The sequence below is a fragment of the Schistocerca piceifrons genome, chromosome 1 (genome assembly GCF_021461385.2).
Source record: "Schistocerca piceifrons isolate TAMUIC-IGC-003096 chromosome 1, iqSchPice1.1, whole genome shotgun sequence".
NCBI lineage: Eukaryota > Metazoa > Arthropoda > Insecta > Orthoptera > Acrididae > Schistocerca > Schistocerca piceifrons.
The window spans coordinates 1179123818-1179138599 of NC_060138.1; the positions used below are offsets into that span (position 1 = coordinate 1179123818).

General features: G+C 44.5%; 1 protein-coding gene across 1 annotated transcript in view; it reads right to left on the reverse strand.

Annotated features, from left to right (window-relative positions):
* The window catches only part of LOC124778994, a 143369-nt gene that overhangs the window by 9301 nt on the left and 119286 nt on the right, over window positions 1-14782 (reverse strand). Inside the window, exon 4 of the mRNA XM_047253679.1 lies at window positions 13873-14119. Coding sequence (XP_047109635.1) covers window positions 13873-14119 — 247 coding nt within the window. The remainder of the gene's footprint in view (window positions 1-13872; window positions 14120-14782) is intronic.

Below are 14782 nucleotides of genomic sequence, written 5' to 3' on the forward strand. Positions count from 1 at the left end.
GGTACGGCCGACTTCCTTCCCCATCCTTCCCTAATCGGATGAGACCGATGACCTCGCTGTCTGGTCTCCTTCGCCAAAACAACCCAACCCATAGTCTACAGAGCTCTGGCAGTGAACAGTACATATGTGAGTCGCTGGTGAGGCGTCTGTCTTCATCGCAACAAGGTCGCGGAAACCTGCCCCATCTCCCACGTGCCAACACACCGCACACAGCAATGAGGTGATCGACGGTTCAAACACCTCGTCAATTGGACATCTCTGTTGGTAGTGCTGAAACACTCACCCACCAGGAGGGATATTCAAAGGTTTATGCCCGCTGTGTTCCTCGCCACTTATTAGAAGACCATAAACAGAAGGACAATCTTTGTCGAACTGGTTGCGCATTACGAGGCTGATCGTCCAAAATTTTTGTCGGACATTGGTACTGGTGATGAAACATGAGTTAATAGCTTCGAAACGGAAAGAAAACGACAATCCATTAGGTGGAGCCTCAACACCTCTCCTCCGAGGAAAATGTTCAAAGCCACACCTTCAGCTTTTAAAGTGACGACGACGGACTTCTGGGTCCCTCAAGGGGTTATTGTATCTGACGTCCTCCTTCATGGTGCAACGACAAACTCAGAAAACTGAAGAAACAACTTGAGCGGATTCCTTGCCACAAAAATGCAAGCGAACTCATGCTGCTCCATGAGAACGCTAGGCCTCACACACTTCTGCATACCTGGATCAGATCACAAAACTTCATTGGACTGTTCTTCCGCCTGCACCTCACAGCCTGACTCTCACAGCTTCCGACTTCCATTTGTTTGGTGCAACGAAGGACGCGTCCCGGGGGATGCAGTACGTGGATGATGGGGAGGTCATTGATGCAGCAAGACGTTGGATCCGACGTCGACCACTAGAGTGGTACCATGCTGGCATACAGGCCCTCCCAATAAGGCAGCTTAAGGCCATCCACCTGATCGGAGATTATGTTGAAAAACAGGGTTTTGTAGCCAAAAGAGTAGGGGAAAATGTGGTGTATTGGAATCCTGAATGAAACCGACATGCCGTCAGGCAAAAATGTGCTGCACTACTTATTCAACGTCTCTCGTAATACAGCCCACAGTTCCGGCAACGCTTCATGCATGTCGGTGTACTGTAATAAGAGCTCTGTTTCGGCTGTTTTGTACTCGTATTCAGAACAAAAACACCAACGAACGCAAAGACATTCAGAGACTGCAGTATGTGAGAGGCTGGCGTAGATATTGTCAGTACTGCCCACGAAGCAACATTTCCAGGTACTGCAATGTATTTTAAAAGATTTTGATGCGTTAGGTACTACTGCGCAACATCTCAGTCTCACCCCTGCACTTTCAACGACTTTGGATGCATTGGACAATAGTACTGACGGTGTAAGGGCCACTCCCGTAGTGCAATTTTCACTGGATTTATCGAGGGCTAGGGAGATTCAGCAGTGGAATTATCTCCGGAGCAGCCAGTTACCAGCCTCCGTGGTGCACAGAGTCAGCAGCACCTGGCACCACCTGCCCATAGACCGCCAGGAGGCCAGGCTGCCGCCTACGCAGCAGCAGCGCGGTGCGGGCTGGAGTTATTAAGATAAGAACATCGGCAGGTTGCAGATGAGGCGCGCCGGCCCGGCACGTAATTTAGCGGGCCCTCCCTTTGCATGTCGCCGGCCGAGATTGCGGGCCTGCTCCCCGTGTCGCGCCCGCTGACGACACCGCTCAGTCGGGCACCGGCCGCAGCAGAGGGCGGCGACTCCCCTACCTGCCACAGGAACACCTCCTGAGCCGCGCGCGCACCTCTCTGCCTCCTGGCCGAAACGCTCCGAGGGAAATGCCGTTTGTAGCAGTAGCCGAGGGCTGCGATGTAACAATGCTGTTGTTCTCCGACTTTTACTACCTGCACCAGCTACTGCGTCTTCAAATTAATTAAATTAACCCATTACTGTTGAAAATACAGTGCTTCAAAAAAGCTAGTATACCGTATTGACCACCCGTCCATCCTCAGGATGAGATTTCCCAACAACTGATTTTATCAAAATGGGGTTGGCTTGAGGCAGACATACCATGAGGAACTGAAGAGATTTACGGTTCTTCAAGTACAGTTACCGATGTGGTCACTGACCCTGCAGTACCGATACCACAAGTACGAAGACTGTTTCACCCTTAGAGGCTGCCAGTAAGGCAATTGAATGTCCATCACCGACTACACTTTGAAGATTGGGAGTAAATGACGAATGTAATAGGAGCACACTCAGGCAGCTAGTGCTCCACTGACAACTCATGCCGGCCACATTGGTCATGCGGTTCTAGGCGCTGCAGTCTGGAACCGCGAGACCACTACGGTCGCAGGTTCGAATCCTGCCTCGGGCATGGATGTGTGTGATGTGCTTAGGTGAGTTAGGTTTAACTAGTTCTAAGTTCTAGGGGACTAATGACCTCAGAAGTTGAGTCCCATAGTGCTCAGAGCCATTTGAACCATTTTTTGACAACTCATACGTCCAGTTGAAGTCTCGTAAATACGAGCAGACTCAAGTAAGCAGTTTTCCACCGACAACTCATATGGCCAGATGATGTCTCGAAGATAACCTCAGATCTACTATTTCCTTCAAGTGTGTAAAACGTACTTAAATCCCTGGCACCTTCATTGAATTTGTGATTTATGTTTCAAACAAGTTATGTAAACTACACATGCAGTATTACCTCTCTAAGAAAGAACTTTATTCTAGCAAAAATTAGAAATCGTACAAGAGCACTCAGTGAAAATGTTGGAATAAGCTTATGTACAAAACATGAATATTTGTAGGTTACAATAGTCAGTGTGATCAGAAACCATCTACACATACAAAAAATTATGTAATATTCTGTGCTAGATATAAAGTTAGCAAATGAAGCTACTGACAAAACATCATTACCTTCTAATGACGACAAATGACGGTGAAAATGTACGAATACATACATGAAAAACATTCACACAGCTTAAGAAGAAGGAGTTGTGTAGACCAGAAATAAAGGACCAAGAAACAAATGTATCATGGTCCAAGTAAAGGAAAGGTAAAAGGAATTAAGTGCACCTCAGAGTCAACGTCTTAGTCAGTTTGTGCAACGTTTTATCCTATGAAATATACTGTCCTAGTATACTGATCAGCTTTCTAACTGCTACGTTGTATGTATATAGTAAGTTCTCTGAAACCTCATACTTTTCTTACAACAACCTTTATCTCTCGTGGCAGACGTACAGGGTGCAGCTAAAAGTACAGACCTGAGATTTACTAACAACGCTGATGTTGTTTTCAGCCCGAAGACTGGTTGGTTGCCGCTCTCCATGCTACTATATTCAGTGCTAGCCTCTCCATCTCCAAATAACTACGGCAACCTAAAGTCGTTTCATTTGCCTTACTGTATTCTAGGCTTGGTCAGACTCTACAGTTTTTATCCTCCCTCCCCCTCCCACCCCTTTCCCATTGCCACAATTCCCTTCGGCCGTCCGGGGTGGCCGAGCCGTTATAGGCGCTACAGTCTGGAACCGCGCGACCACTACGGTTGAAGGTTCGAATCCTGCCTCGGGCTTGGATGTGTGTGATGTCCTTAGGTTAGTTAGGTTTAAGGAGTTCTAAGTTCTAGGGGACTGATGACCTCAGAAGTGTCCCATAGTGCTCAGAGCCATTTGAACCATCTTTTTTGGAGTCCACTTTGTGGCACACATACAGGACCGAATTGAAAGGTATGACCCAGCTTCGAGGATACATTCTTTACGTATGAAATAAAGTCCTTTTAAAATCCTGGATTTTAGGAAATAACCAATGACGTTTCGTGGATCCTGGTTTGGGTGAAACAAGGTGTTGAAGAAATGAGCTCTCAGTGAAATCTGCCTCATTTAAGACTCGAAAAATTTCGTTAACTGTTCTTTCAAAATCTTAGAGGCTTTGTCAACGGAAGTGTCACATACTAGACTGGGTGTCACCCGAAATCTGACGGGAGGGAGTATGAGGTTGATGAATCTGGACTTACATCGTATAGGCTGTCCACGAAAGACCTGAGCCAATTAAGCCCATACCAACAGTTACGTCTACAACTTTTGCTGTTGTAAGTGGCCCACCAGCACCAAATTAAATTGAGACCGATTTATTTTTATGGGTATAATGCCACAGACTGTCGCAAAATGAACTTGAGGTTTTTCTGCATATAATTTCGCATTTTTTGCTTAACATGGTACAAAACTTATGAAGACATACTATCGAGAAATTTTTCGGTTTTTCAGTATTATCCGTCCGCTTAAAAAAGTTATCCAACTTGTGATCAGTCCATGCTGAAACTATAGCGTGTTCGGAAACACAAGATTTAAAGCCTGTGGACTTCCCTCATTTGTAGTAGAAACTTTGTTATTTCGGTTGGTACCATTGTCGTAACAACTAGCTACATTCACAGTTCAGGTTTCGATCTATCATTATATGATAAAAGCATTAGTGATAGCTTATCAGATACAGTTATAAATGGATAGCGCATTATTACACCGTGCCAATAAAGTATAATATAATTAATTTGAAGGAAATGAAGCAAGCTGCATGGTGAGCATAAGGACACAAATCATCGAATGATGTAATCCTCATCACTTTGTCTGTTCAGAATGTATTCAGTTGTGGTACAAATAGAGAAACGTTAAAGATAGAGCAATCCCTTATTGTGTGATTCACTATGTGTTTGTTGGGATATAAACTTTTGGAGGGAGGTTAGTAATACCGATATCTTATTTGACTCATCTAGATTGATTAAAGGTGCTGAAGGGGTTCAGTTACTGCTGTTAATGTCACCAGAGGTCTTTGGCATCTAGACAGAGAGCAAATACAGAAGACACGATTCATAGGTGAATTTAATAGCGAGAAAAATGGCTGTAAGCACTGTGGGACTTAACATCTGAGGTCATCAGTACCCTAGACTTAGATCTACGTAAATCTAACTAACCTATGGAAACCACACAAATCCATGCCCGAGGCAGGATGCGAACCTGCGACCGTAGCATCCGCGTGGTTCCGGTCTGAAGCACCTAGAACCACTCGACCACAGCTGGAACAAAAGGCAACAAGACAGAAAAAGCGTCTGGATGTAGAAGGAAAACAAGAAGGTGACCCGCAGCACCATGTACGATACAATTGATTACAAAATCTGAGTTGCTTTTAACTGCATTTGTAGCATGTGACATTTGCAGTGTTATATGGGTAGTTATCCCACAATTTGCTAGAGCAGTGACTTCGAACTGTTTCAGAAACACCGCATAACACCTGAAAAATGACACTGAACTAGAATCATCAGAAGAACTGGCTTACTCGCTGAATCTGAAAACGGTATGTGGAATTCTTGCAATGTCTCAAAGGCAAAACAGTTAACAAGTACAAGGTGGTTGTAACTAGCCTTTCACTAATTGGTAGAGCCCCTATAAAATACGGGTGATCATAGCAGAAAGAAATTTTGTGGGAACATTTCTAAGGAGATGTGCAAAAGTATTATCCAAGTAATCATATGCGTATCATGTTTACTTTCCAGGTATCAAATATTGCTCAATGTGACGAGCATCTACGTCCACGATAACCTGGAACCATTTCACAGTTGTTCACAGCGCTTTACGAACGGTTGGCTATGGAGTGATTAGCTGTCGTGACACAGCTCGTGCATTGCTTGAAAACCTCACATTCTGTCCACGATTCTGAGACACGGCAACAGTAACATCTTGAACAATTAGTGGAGCAGTTGGCCGTCAGCTTCTCCAAGGAACAACTGTCAAAAGCGCCAGTTCCTTCGAACTTCCAAACCACGTTCTTCAAACCGGTTCCCGAAAGAGGGCATGTCCGTATTCGTTTAATGCGGCGAGCAGCAACACAGTTTATGTGGTTTCGCTGAAACAGCTTTACAAGCAAATCCCTGCTCACTTTGCTCAGACCCATCCCGACTGCTCCAACTGTAATGCACTCTGGTGCTTGTGTTACAACCCTCCGTCAGCGTTTCAGTACCGCCGCCTAACGGCAAGTCAAGACACTATATTAACAACGCGAATCCGCAGCCCACACTCTGAACCTCATGCCTATAATGTTTTGTCCTCCCACGGTAAATAGTTTTCCGTCCGCACTGGCGCAAATAGCGAAAGTTTAATTATAACGGCCTTGTATTCCAGTAACAAGAAAGACGTACATATATTCATGTCCATATGTGCTGAAAACAAAAGAAGTCAAAATTTCAAAATGATAGTTATAAAGGTCAATGAAAACAACAAATCCCTACAATATTTCATCGGTGCGGCTGACCGATACGCTCAGGTTCGACGAACGTACTGCTTAACTAACACTGAAGTCTCTTATTTATGTTAGTCTAACATAAGTGGGGAATTCCAGGCGGAAAGGCGCCAAATTCAATGGTCTATAGAAAATGTTGTTCGGTCTGTAGAGCGAAGGACGGGTACACCATCTATCGGAAGATGAACCAAGGTATTCGGCGCGTGCACTGCAGTTGTTCGCCCAATTGCCCTCTGTCGGAAGCCAACGCGGGAATACGCGTCCGTGCTGGCGTGTGACCTTTTCACCATTGTCATCTGAATATTTAAGTAGCTACCGAAGCGTCATCCACTGTCTGACCCAAAGTTCTCTTTAAGGTTGGAGTGACATGCTTATTACAGCAGTTTACCCTATGTTCTGTCAAGGTGAGAACTTCTATTTCTGTTCACAATATTCGTCGAGTTGCCAGTTTCCACCGCTTCTTTAATTAGGCTGTCGCACTACAAAGACACTAATAAATTAATTTTGGTACTCTTGTTGTCTGTGTTGTGGTCCTTAATGATAGAAACCTAGCCAACAGCCGATTTCTCTTGCTAGTTCAGAGGTGTGTGTCGTCGATGATCGAAGCAACTGTCTCCCACGCTGCAGACGAGTTTGCCCAATTTATGATTTCCCGAAGGTACCAAGAATTCTGATAAGTACTGGAACTATCTTCGTTGGAGAAGCCTTGGTTACCTAACACTGCGAGAAGTCGTACCTCGGACAAATCTGTTGCACAGTGGAAGACTCATGTGTCGGTCATCAGCGACACACATTCTGGGAACAAACAGAGATATCTGCAGTGGCTGTTCATTGTCTCATTATCGATCATATGGACTACGTCTGATAAACATATAAAGGCAATAAATCAAGTACATTTGTGAAACATTTGACACACTGCGTTTCCTGTACATGATTTCGAGCGTCATTCAAAGGCGCGTCAAATGTTTCTCTAGTCATTTTTTGAGTCATCAGTCTTTGGTTTGATATGGCCCACCACGAATTCCTCAGAGAAGTACTTTGCAAAATACGTCCTCAATTATTTGCTGAATTTATTCCAGTCTCCGTCTTCCTCTACGGTTTTTGCCTCTTACAGCTCCCACTAGTACCATGGAAGCTATTCCCTGATGTCTTACCAGCTGTTCTATCATGCAGTCCCTTGTTCATGTCAGTGATTGACATATATTTCTATCCTCTCCGATTCTTTGGAGAACCTCCTCATTCATCCTCATTCCTTACCTTATCAGCCTACCTGATTTTCAACGTTCTTCTGTAGCACCGCACCTCAAACGCTTCGCCCCCTTCTGTTCCGGTTATCCCGTAGTCCACATTTCACTATCTAGAATTTTAGTCCCATTCTTGAAAGTCACATTTATTTCCGTTATTGCTTTTTCGACGTAAGGATTGAACAATTGGGGCGGAAGACTACATCCCTGTCCCATATGCCTTCTAATTCGAGCACTTCCTTCTTGATCTTCCAGTCTTCTTGCTCCCTCTGAGTTTTTGTACATAATGTATGTTACCTGTCTTCCCTGTACCTTAGCTCAGAATTTGAACACGATTTCTCCAGCTCGACAGATATTATGACTGTGCTTGATTTTCTTTGTCTTGCTTCTATCATTAGTGGCAACGTCAGAACTGCTTCCCTGGTGCCTTCATCTTTCCTAAGGCAAACTAATTGTCATCAAACAGATCATTAAATTTTTTTGCTATTCTTCTGTATTCTTGTCAGCAACTTGGATGTGTGAGCTGCTAAGATGATTGTGCGATAATTCTCGCACTTGCCGGTTCTTGCGGTCGGTAGAAATGTGTGGATGATATTTTTCTGAAAGTCAGGTGGTACGTCGCCAGACTCATACACTCTACACACCAACGTGAATTGTCGCTTTTTTCCCACTACTCCCTATGGTTTTAGAAATTCTGATGGAATTTTAATTATTTGTTCTGCATTATTTGATCTAAAGTCGTCCAATGCTTTTTTAAATCCTGATACTGGATCCCCCTATCTCTCCCCTGCCGAATCCTGTTTTTCTTCCATCACGTCAGACAAGTCTTTCCCCTCACGGAGGCCTTCAGTTTACTGTTTCCACCAATCCGCTCTCTTCTCTGTATTTAACAGTCGAATACTCATTGCACTCTTCATGTTACCGCCCTCGATTTTAATTTCACCGAAGGTTGTTTCGACTTTTCTATATACTGAATCAGTCCTCCTGCCAATCTTTCCTTTTTCAGTTACTTAGTGTTTTTCTTGCAGCCATTTGGCATCAGCTTCCCCACACTTTCTATTTACTTCATTCCTAAAATGATTTGAACTTCACAAAACATTTTATTATTATTATTATTACTTTTTTAATTACACGGCACATGTCCTATGGAAACATATTACACATCTTCAATTTACTGATTTCTGTTGCCATCTGAATTCTCATGACGTTAATCACTGCTGATTCTACCGCCAATATTTCTTACTCCTACGCAAATCATTTGATAAAACATTTTACCGACCGTTTTCCAAATTATTTTATGTTCAGGGTTTCTTCCGAAAGCGCGTTCTTATTGAAATTTGCTTTGCTAACTCCATCTGTTCCCGAAATGTCTTTAATTTATTACTTGATTCGAAGAAAAAATTTTTGACAGCTAAATATTACCACAATGCAACGTTTTCCGCAGAAAATAGCTTAACTTTGAGGAGATGAACATTATGACACTTCATTTACGTAACTAGTAGCTGCTGTTTGTGAAACATTTCAGTTTTCACATAAATCAATAATCAAGTTTTCCCTAATTACCCTGATTACTTTCAAATAATTATTATTCGTTTTTGCGAAACTAGACGTCAGGAAATTCTGAGAAAACTTTTATTCTGTAATTTTCCACCAAATGACTAATTAAGCCATTCCAACTGTGCCAGAGTCTCACTCGAGCACTGGCATAGCCAGCGTTAACATTGCGACAAAACGGATCATTGACAGGAACAGAATCACTTTCATCGTTACTCTCGGAATCGTTTGAGAACACTGCCACCTTACGTTTCTATACAGGCCTGTCACTGAAAATGTCTTCATAACCATAAAAACTTTCTTTCATACTGTCGGGCCGGCCGGGGTCTGAACCCGCGCGACCGCTACGGTCGTAGGTTCGAATCCTGCCTCGGGCATGGATGTGTGTGCTGTGCTTAGGTTAGTTAAGTTTAAGTAGTCCTAAGTTCTAGGGGACTGATGACTTCAGAAGTTAAGTCCGATAGTGCTCAGAGTCATTTGAACCAATTTTTCACACTGTCATACGGATCTATATTCTCACTAGGAACATCTGAATAATCGTCGTCCAAGACCTCTAAAAGTTTTTTCAGATTCGTTCATGTCCTCCCGTTAAATCAATAGGGTCATATATACACTCCTGGAAATGGAAAAAAGAACACATTGACACCGGTGTGTCAGACCCACCATACTTGCTCCGGACACTGCGAGAGGCCTGTACAAGCAATGATCACACGCACGGCACAGTGGACACACCAGGAACCGCGGTGTTGGCCGTCGAATGGCGCTAGCTGCGCAGCATTTGTGCACCGCCGCCGTCAGTGTCAGCCAGTTTGCCGTGGCATACGGAGCTCCATCGCAGTCTTTAACACTGGTAGCATGCCGCGACAGCGTGGACGTAAACCGTACGTGCAGTTGACGGACTTTGAGCGAGGGCGTATAGAGGGCATGCGGGAGGCCGGGTGGACGTACCGCCGAATTGCTCAACACGTGGGGCGTGAGGCCTCCACAGTACATCGATGTTGTCGCCAGTGGTCGGCGGAAGGTGCACGTGCCCGTCGACCTGGGACCGGACAGCAGCGACGCACGGATGCACGCCAAGACCGTAGGATCCTACGCAGTGCCGTAGGGGACCGCACCGCCACTTCCCAGCAAATTAGGGACACTGTTGCTCCTGGGGTATCGGCGAGGACCATTCGCAACCGTCTCCATGAAGCTGGGCTACGGTCCCGCACACCGTTAGGCCGTCTTCCGCTCACGCCCCAACATCGTGCAGCCCGCCTCCAGTGGTGTCGCGACAGGCGTGAATGGAGGGACGAATGGAGACGTGTCGTCTTCAGCGATGAGAGTCGCTTCTGCCTTGGTGCCAATGATGGTCGTATGCGTGTTTGGCGCCGTGCAGGTGAGCGCCACAATCAGGACTGCATACGACCGAGGCACACAGGGCCAACACCCGGCATCATGGTGTGGGGAGCGATCTCCTACACTGGCCGTACACCACTGGTGATCGTCGAGGGGACACTGAATAGTGCACGGTACATCCAAACCGTCATAGAACCCATCGTTCTACCATTCCTAGACCGGCAAAGGAACTTGCTGTTCCAACAGGACAATGCACGTCCGCATGTATCCCGTGCCACCCAACGTGCTCTAGAAGGTGTAAGTCAACTACCCTGGCCAGCAAGATCTCCGGATCTGTCCCCCACTGAGCATGTTTGGGACTGGATGAAGCGTCGTCTCACGCGGTCTGCACGTCCAGCACGAACGCTGGTCCAACTGAGGCGCCAGGTGGAAATGGCATGGCAAGCCGTTCCACAGGACTACATCCAGCATCTCTACGATCGTCTCCATGGGAGAATAGCAGCCTGCATTGCTGCGAAAGGTGGATATACACTGTACTAGTGCCCACATTGTGCATGCTCTGTTGCCTGTGTCTATGTGCCTGTGGTTCTGTCAGTGTGATCATGTGATGTATCTGACCCCAGGAATGTGTCAATAAAGTTTCCCCTTCCTGGGACAATGAATTCACGGTGTTCTTATTTCAATTTCCAGGAGTGTAGAAGCAATAAGAACATGCAGACGAAATACAGTAGTAACTATTTAAAATATCAAAACACAATCAAAAACCGTCGAATTTGACGCTTCCACGCCTGCACATCCACAGTTAGATAGGAGGTTTCTAACTTAGCTCAGCGATGTGCTCGTCGCACCAGAACATGTCGGTGAGCTGCAATGATGAAGTGAAGTGGGGATTTCACAGCTACATCCGACGTATTTCCCGAGAATCCATTTCTACAAGCAGAGGCACACACATTCCGCTTTTAATCTACCCATGCTTGTCCGTTAGCCAGTCAGGCAAGCTACCGAACGATGTCAGCCGAAGGGGCATGCTGCTGCACTCCCATGCAAGCCAATTTATGCCATACCCAAGAATGCTACAGGAATTATCTTGCCTGCCCGTGTTCCTGCGGTGCTGCGCTACGTAGCAGTTTGTTCTGTACGCTTCCGCTTTTGTGTTATTAATAGGATATGGAAGTTGATGGACAGTGTCTTTTTACATGAGCATCACATGGTGAGGCCCAGTACAATATATTATATTCATTTTGGCTTGCTGTAGGCCAGAAAAACGTGAATTTTATTTGTCCTTTTTTCCCTTTTCGTTATATCTGAGGCTTATTTATTTATTTCGATATCAACGGTTTCCTCTATATCTTTGCCCCCTTTCTGCTAGTACTGGTATTCTCAATTAGAGCCATCATCAGTCAACCTTAACACGTTTTCTGTCGGAAGCAGAACCATCTCTGATAGTAGAGACTGTCTGCACTTAAAAAACTGAATATGTTTATTATACTGCTACACCAACTAAAGAATTGTTTTGGAAGTCTAGTTTGTGTAACCGTAATGTGCCCCACCCAGGTATAGCCACAATTATAGAATTTTAATTATTTTTTTCTGGATTTATATTGTGGGTTCGCTGAATTAACTTTAAGTTGCTAAAATAGTTCATTCTAAATTCCGCAAATGCATTTTAGCAAACACAAAGTTCGTTTTTCGTTTTATGTTAATCTATAAAGTACATGTCGCAAAGAAGAAACTTTTCTTTCATACTAAGCATATTGAGCAAGCAGTAAAGGAAACAAAAGAAAAATTTGGAGTAGGTATTAAAATTCATGGAGAAGAAGTAAAAACTTTGAGGTTCGCCGATGACATTGTAATTCTGTCAGAGACAGCAAAGGACTTGGAAGAGCAGTTGAACGGAATGGACAGTGTCTTGAAAGGAGGATATAAGACGAACACCAACAAAAGAAAAACGAGGATAATGGAATGTAGTCAAATTAAATCGGGTGATGCTGAGGGAATTAGATTAGGAAATGAGGCACTTAAAGTAGTAAAGGAGTTTTGCTATTTAGGGAGTAAAATAACTGATGATGGTCGAAGTAGAGAGGATATAAAATGTAGAGTGGCAATGGCAGGGAAATCATTTCTGAAGAAGAGAAATTTGTTAACATCGAGTATAGATTTAAGTGTCAGGAAGTCGTTTCTGAAAGTATTTGTATGGAGTGTAGCCATGTATGGAAGTGAAACATGGGCGATAAATCGTTTGGACAAGAAGAGAATAGAAGCTTTCGAAATGTGGTGCTACAGAAGAATGCTGAAGATAAGGTGGGTAGATCACGTAACTAATGAGGAGGTATTGAATAGGATTGGGGAGAAGAGAAGTTTGTGGCACAACTTGACTAGAAGAAGGGATCGGTTGGTAGGACACATTTTGAGGCATCAAGGGATCACAAATTTAGCATTGGAGGGCAGCGTGGAGGGTAAAAATCGTAGAGGGATACACTAAGCAAATTCAGAAGGATCTAGGTTGCAGTAGGTACTGGGAGATGAAGAAGCTTGCACAGGATAGAGTAGCATGGAGAGCTGCATCAAACCAGTCTCAGGACTGAAGACGACAACAACAACAACAAGCATTTTTCGTACAACTTTGCATACCACCAGAATGTGGTTTTAATGTCCGCTGCTCCATAATTTATTTTCTATTACAATCAAAGTTAAGTTTAAATTTAGAAATCCTATATACTACTATATGGCCTCAAGTACTTAGCGCACGTTTACAAACAGTTTGTCCTCTTTCAATATATTTATGAGGTGAGGAAACTGCTGGTCAAATTTAGAAACATGACGTAAAATACTCGAGGTTTCCGAATTAGAACTTTTTTGCACAATTTGCATTGCAACAGCCTATCGATTTGTTTCAAACTGCCTGATAAATACACGAACACTTATCCCCTGCTGATCTCTGATTTAAGAATCCTGTACTCGTACATTCCTCAGCGTCCTTTAAGTTTGGTTTTATCACTTTATTACTCCTACAGTTACGATAAATGAGATGCATTGCAATTACCTACAGAAACACATAGATGGTTAACCACGTCGAATTGATCCCCTAAACTGTTGTCAGGTGCAGCAGGCTGTGCGGTTGCCGTGAAGCGCGCCAGGTTTCCCGAAACCCAAGCTGGCCTGCATTAACCAATGTGTTTTAGTACATATGTATTCTCGTGTCCCGGTTCCTGCTGGTTGAGCTACTTTAATGATTGCGCCGGAGACAGGGGTAGGCAGGTTGGAAGGAGAATTTGTATACCTCTGCCTGCAAGTACTCTGTTGGGAAAAGCCTGAAGCAATACAAATTTAACATTGTCCGGCTAAAGCGTTCCGATTCAGCAACCCTTTTTGTGGTGCGGGCCCTCTAGATGGCCTGCGCTTAAATGCGGCCCTGCCTAGTTGCTTGTGCTTGTGTGTATTGCTCACCGTCGAGACTGTGTGGCGCGGTGGGTCCCATGACGGGCGCCAGCTGTGGGGTGTCCTCGGCGAGGACGAGCTCCTGCGACTTGCGGAAGAGCGTGAAGACGGTGGCCAGGCAGCGCAGCCGCAGCCGCCCCTCCACGAAGAGCGGCGCCGCCGCCTCCAGCTCCAGGGTGGAGCGCGCCGTCTCCAGGCCCGTCGCGTCCGCCACCGACGTCGTCTCGATGCGCGACGCGCTCGCTCCAGGCATCAGCTGCGAACACATACATGAACAAACAATTTTAAACGTTTTCTGGAACACACAGCCGAGCTCATTTCCGACGACGAGGGGCGTTCAGTAAGTAATACAACACTTACTTGGCCAATTTCGTATTGGAAAAATGCAAAGTTCGTTGCGGGACGGGACTTAACCCTAGGACGCCCAAGCCTTTATTTCTCACTTGGATGCCTAGGGGGGGGGGGGGGGGGGGGGGTTCGGTGAGCCCACGGGTATTAAATAAGTTTACTGGCGAAAAATTACAATTTTCAAAATAGTTTATGTATTTTAACTAAGGCATGGGTTTATAAATGTTGTTAATTGTTATAAATATTGGATTGAGTGAATAAAAAATTGAGATATTACAATAAAAAATACAGATGTGTTCATATACAATAGACTACTAAGCCCTCAACTTCAAGCCAAGAGACACACTTCACAATTTTTTTCTGAATGTGTGTTACACACATGTTTATGACACTGTCCACAATACTGTTTTGGTTTACTTAGATTGTTGTACTTCTGCTTCTTTCTTTTAGCTTCTCTTACACAAATATGACACCGACCTTTCCCTGTAGGAGGCTGACATGCTTCTGTTGTCACTTCTTTGACTTTCTTTTATAGAATAGTCTCCATTGATTTAACAATTTGGGTAGATAA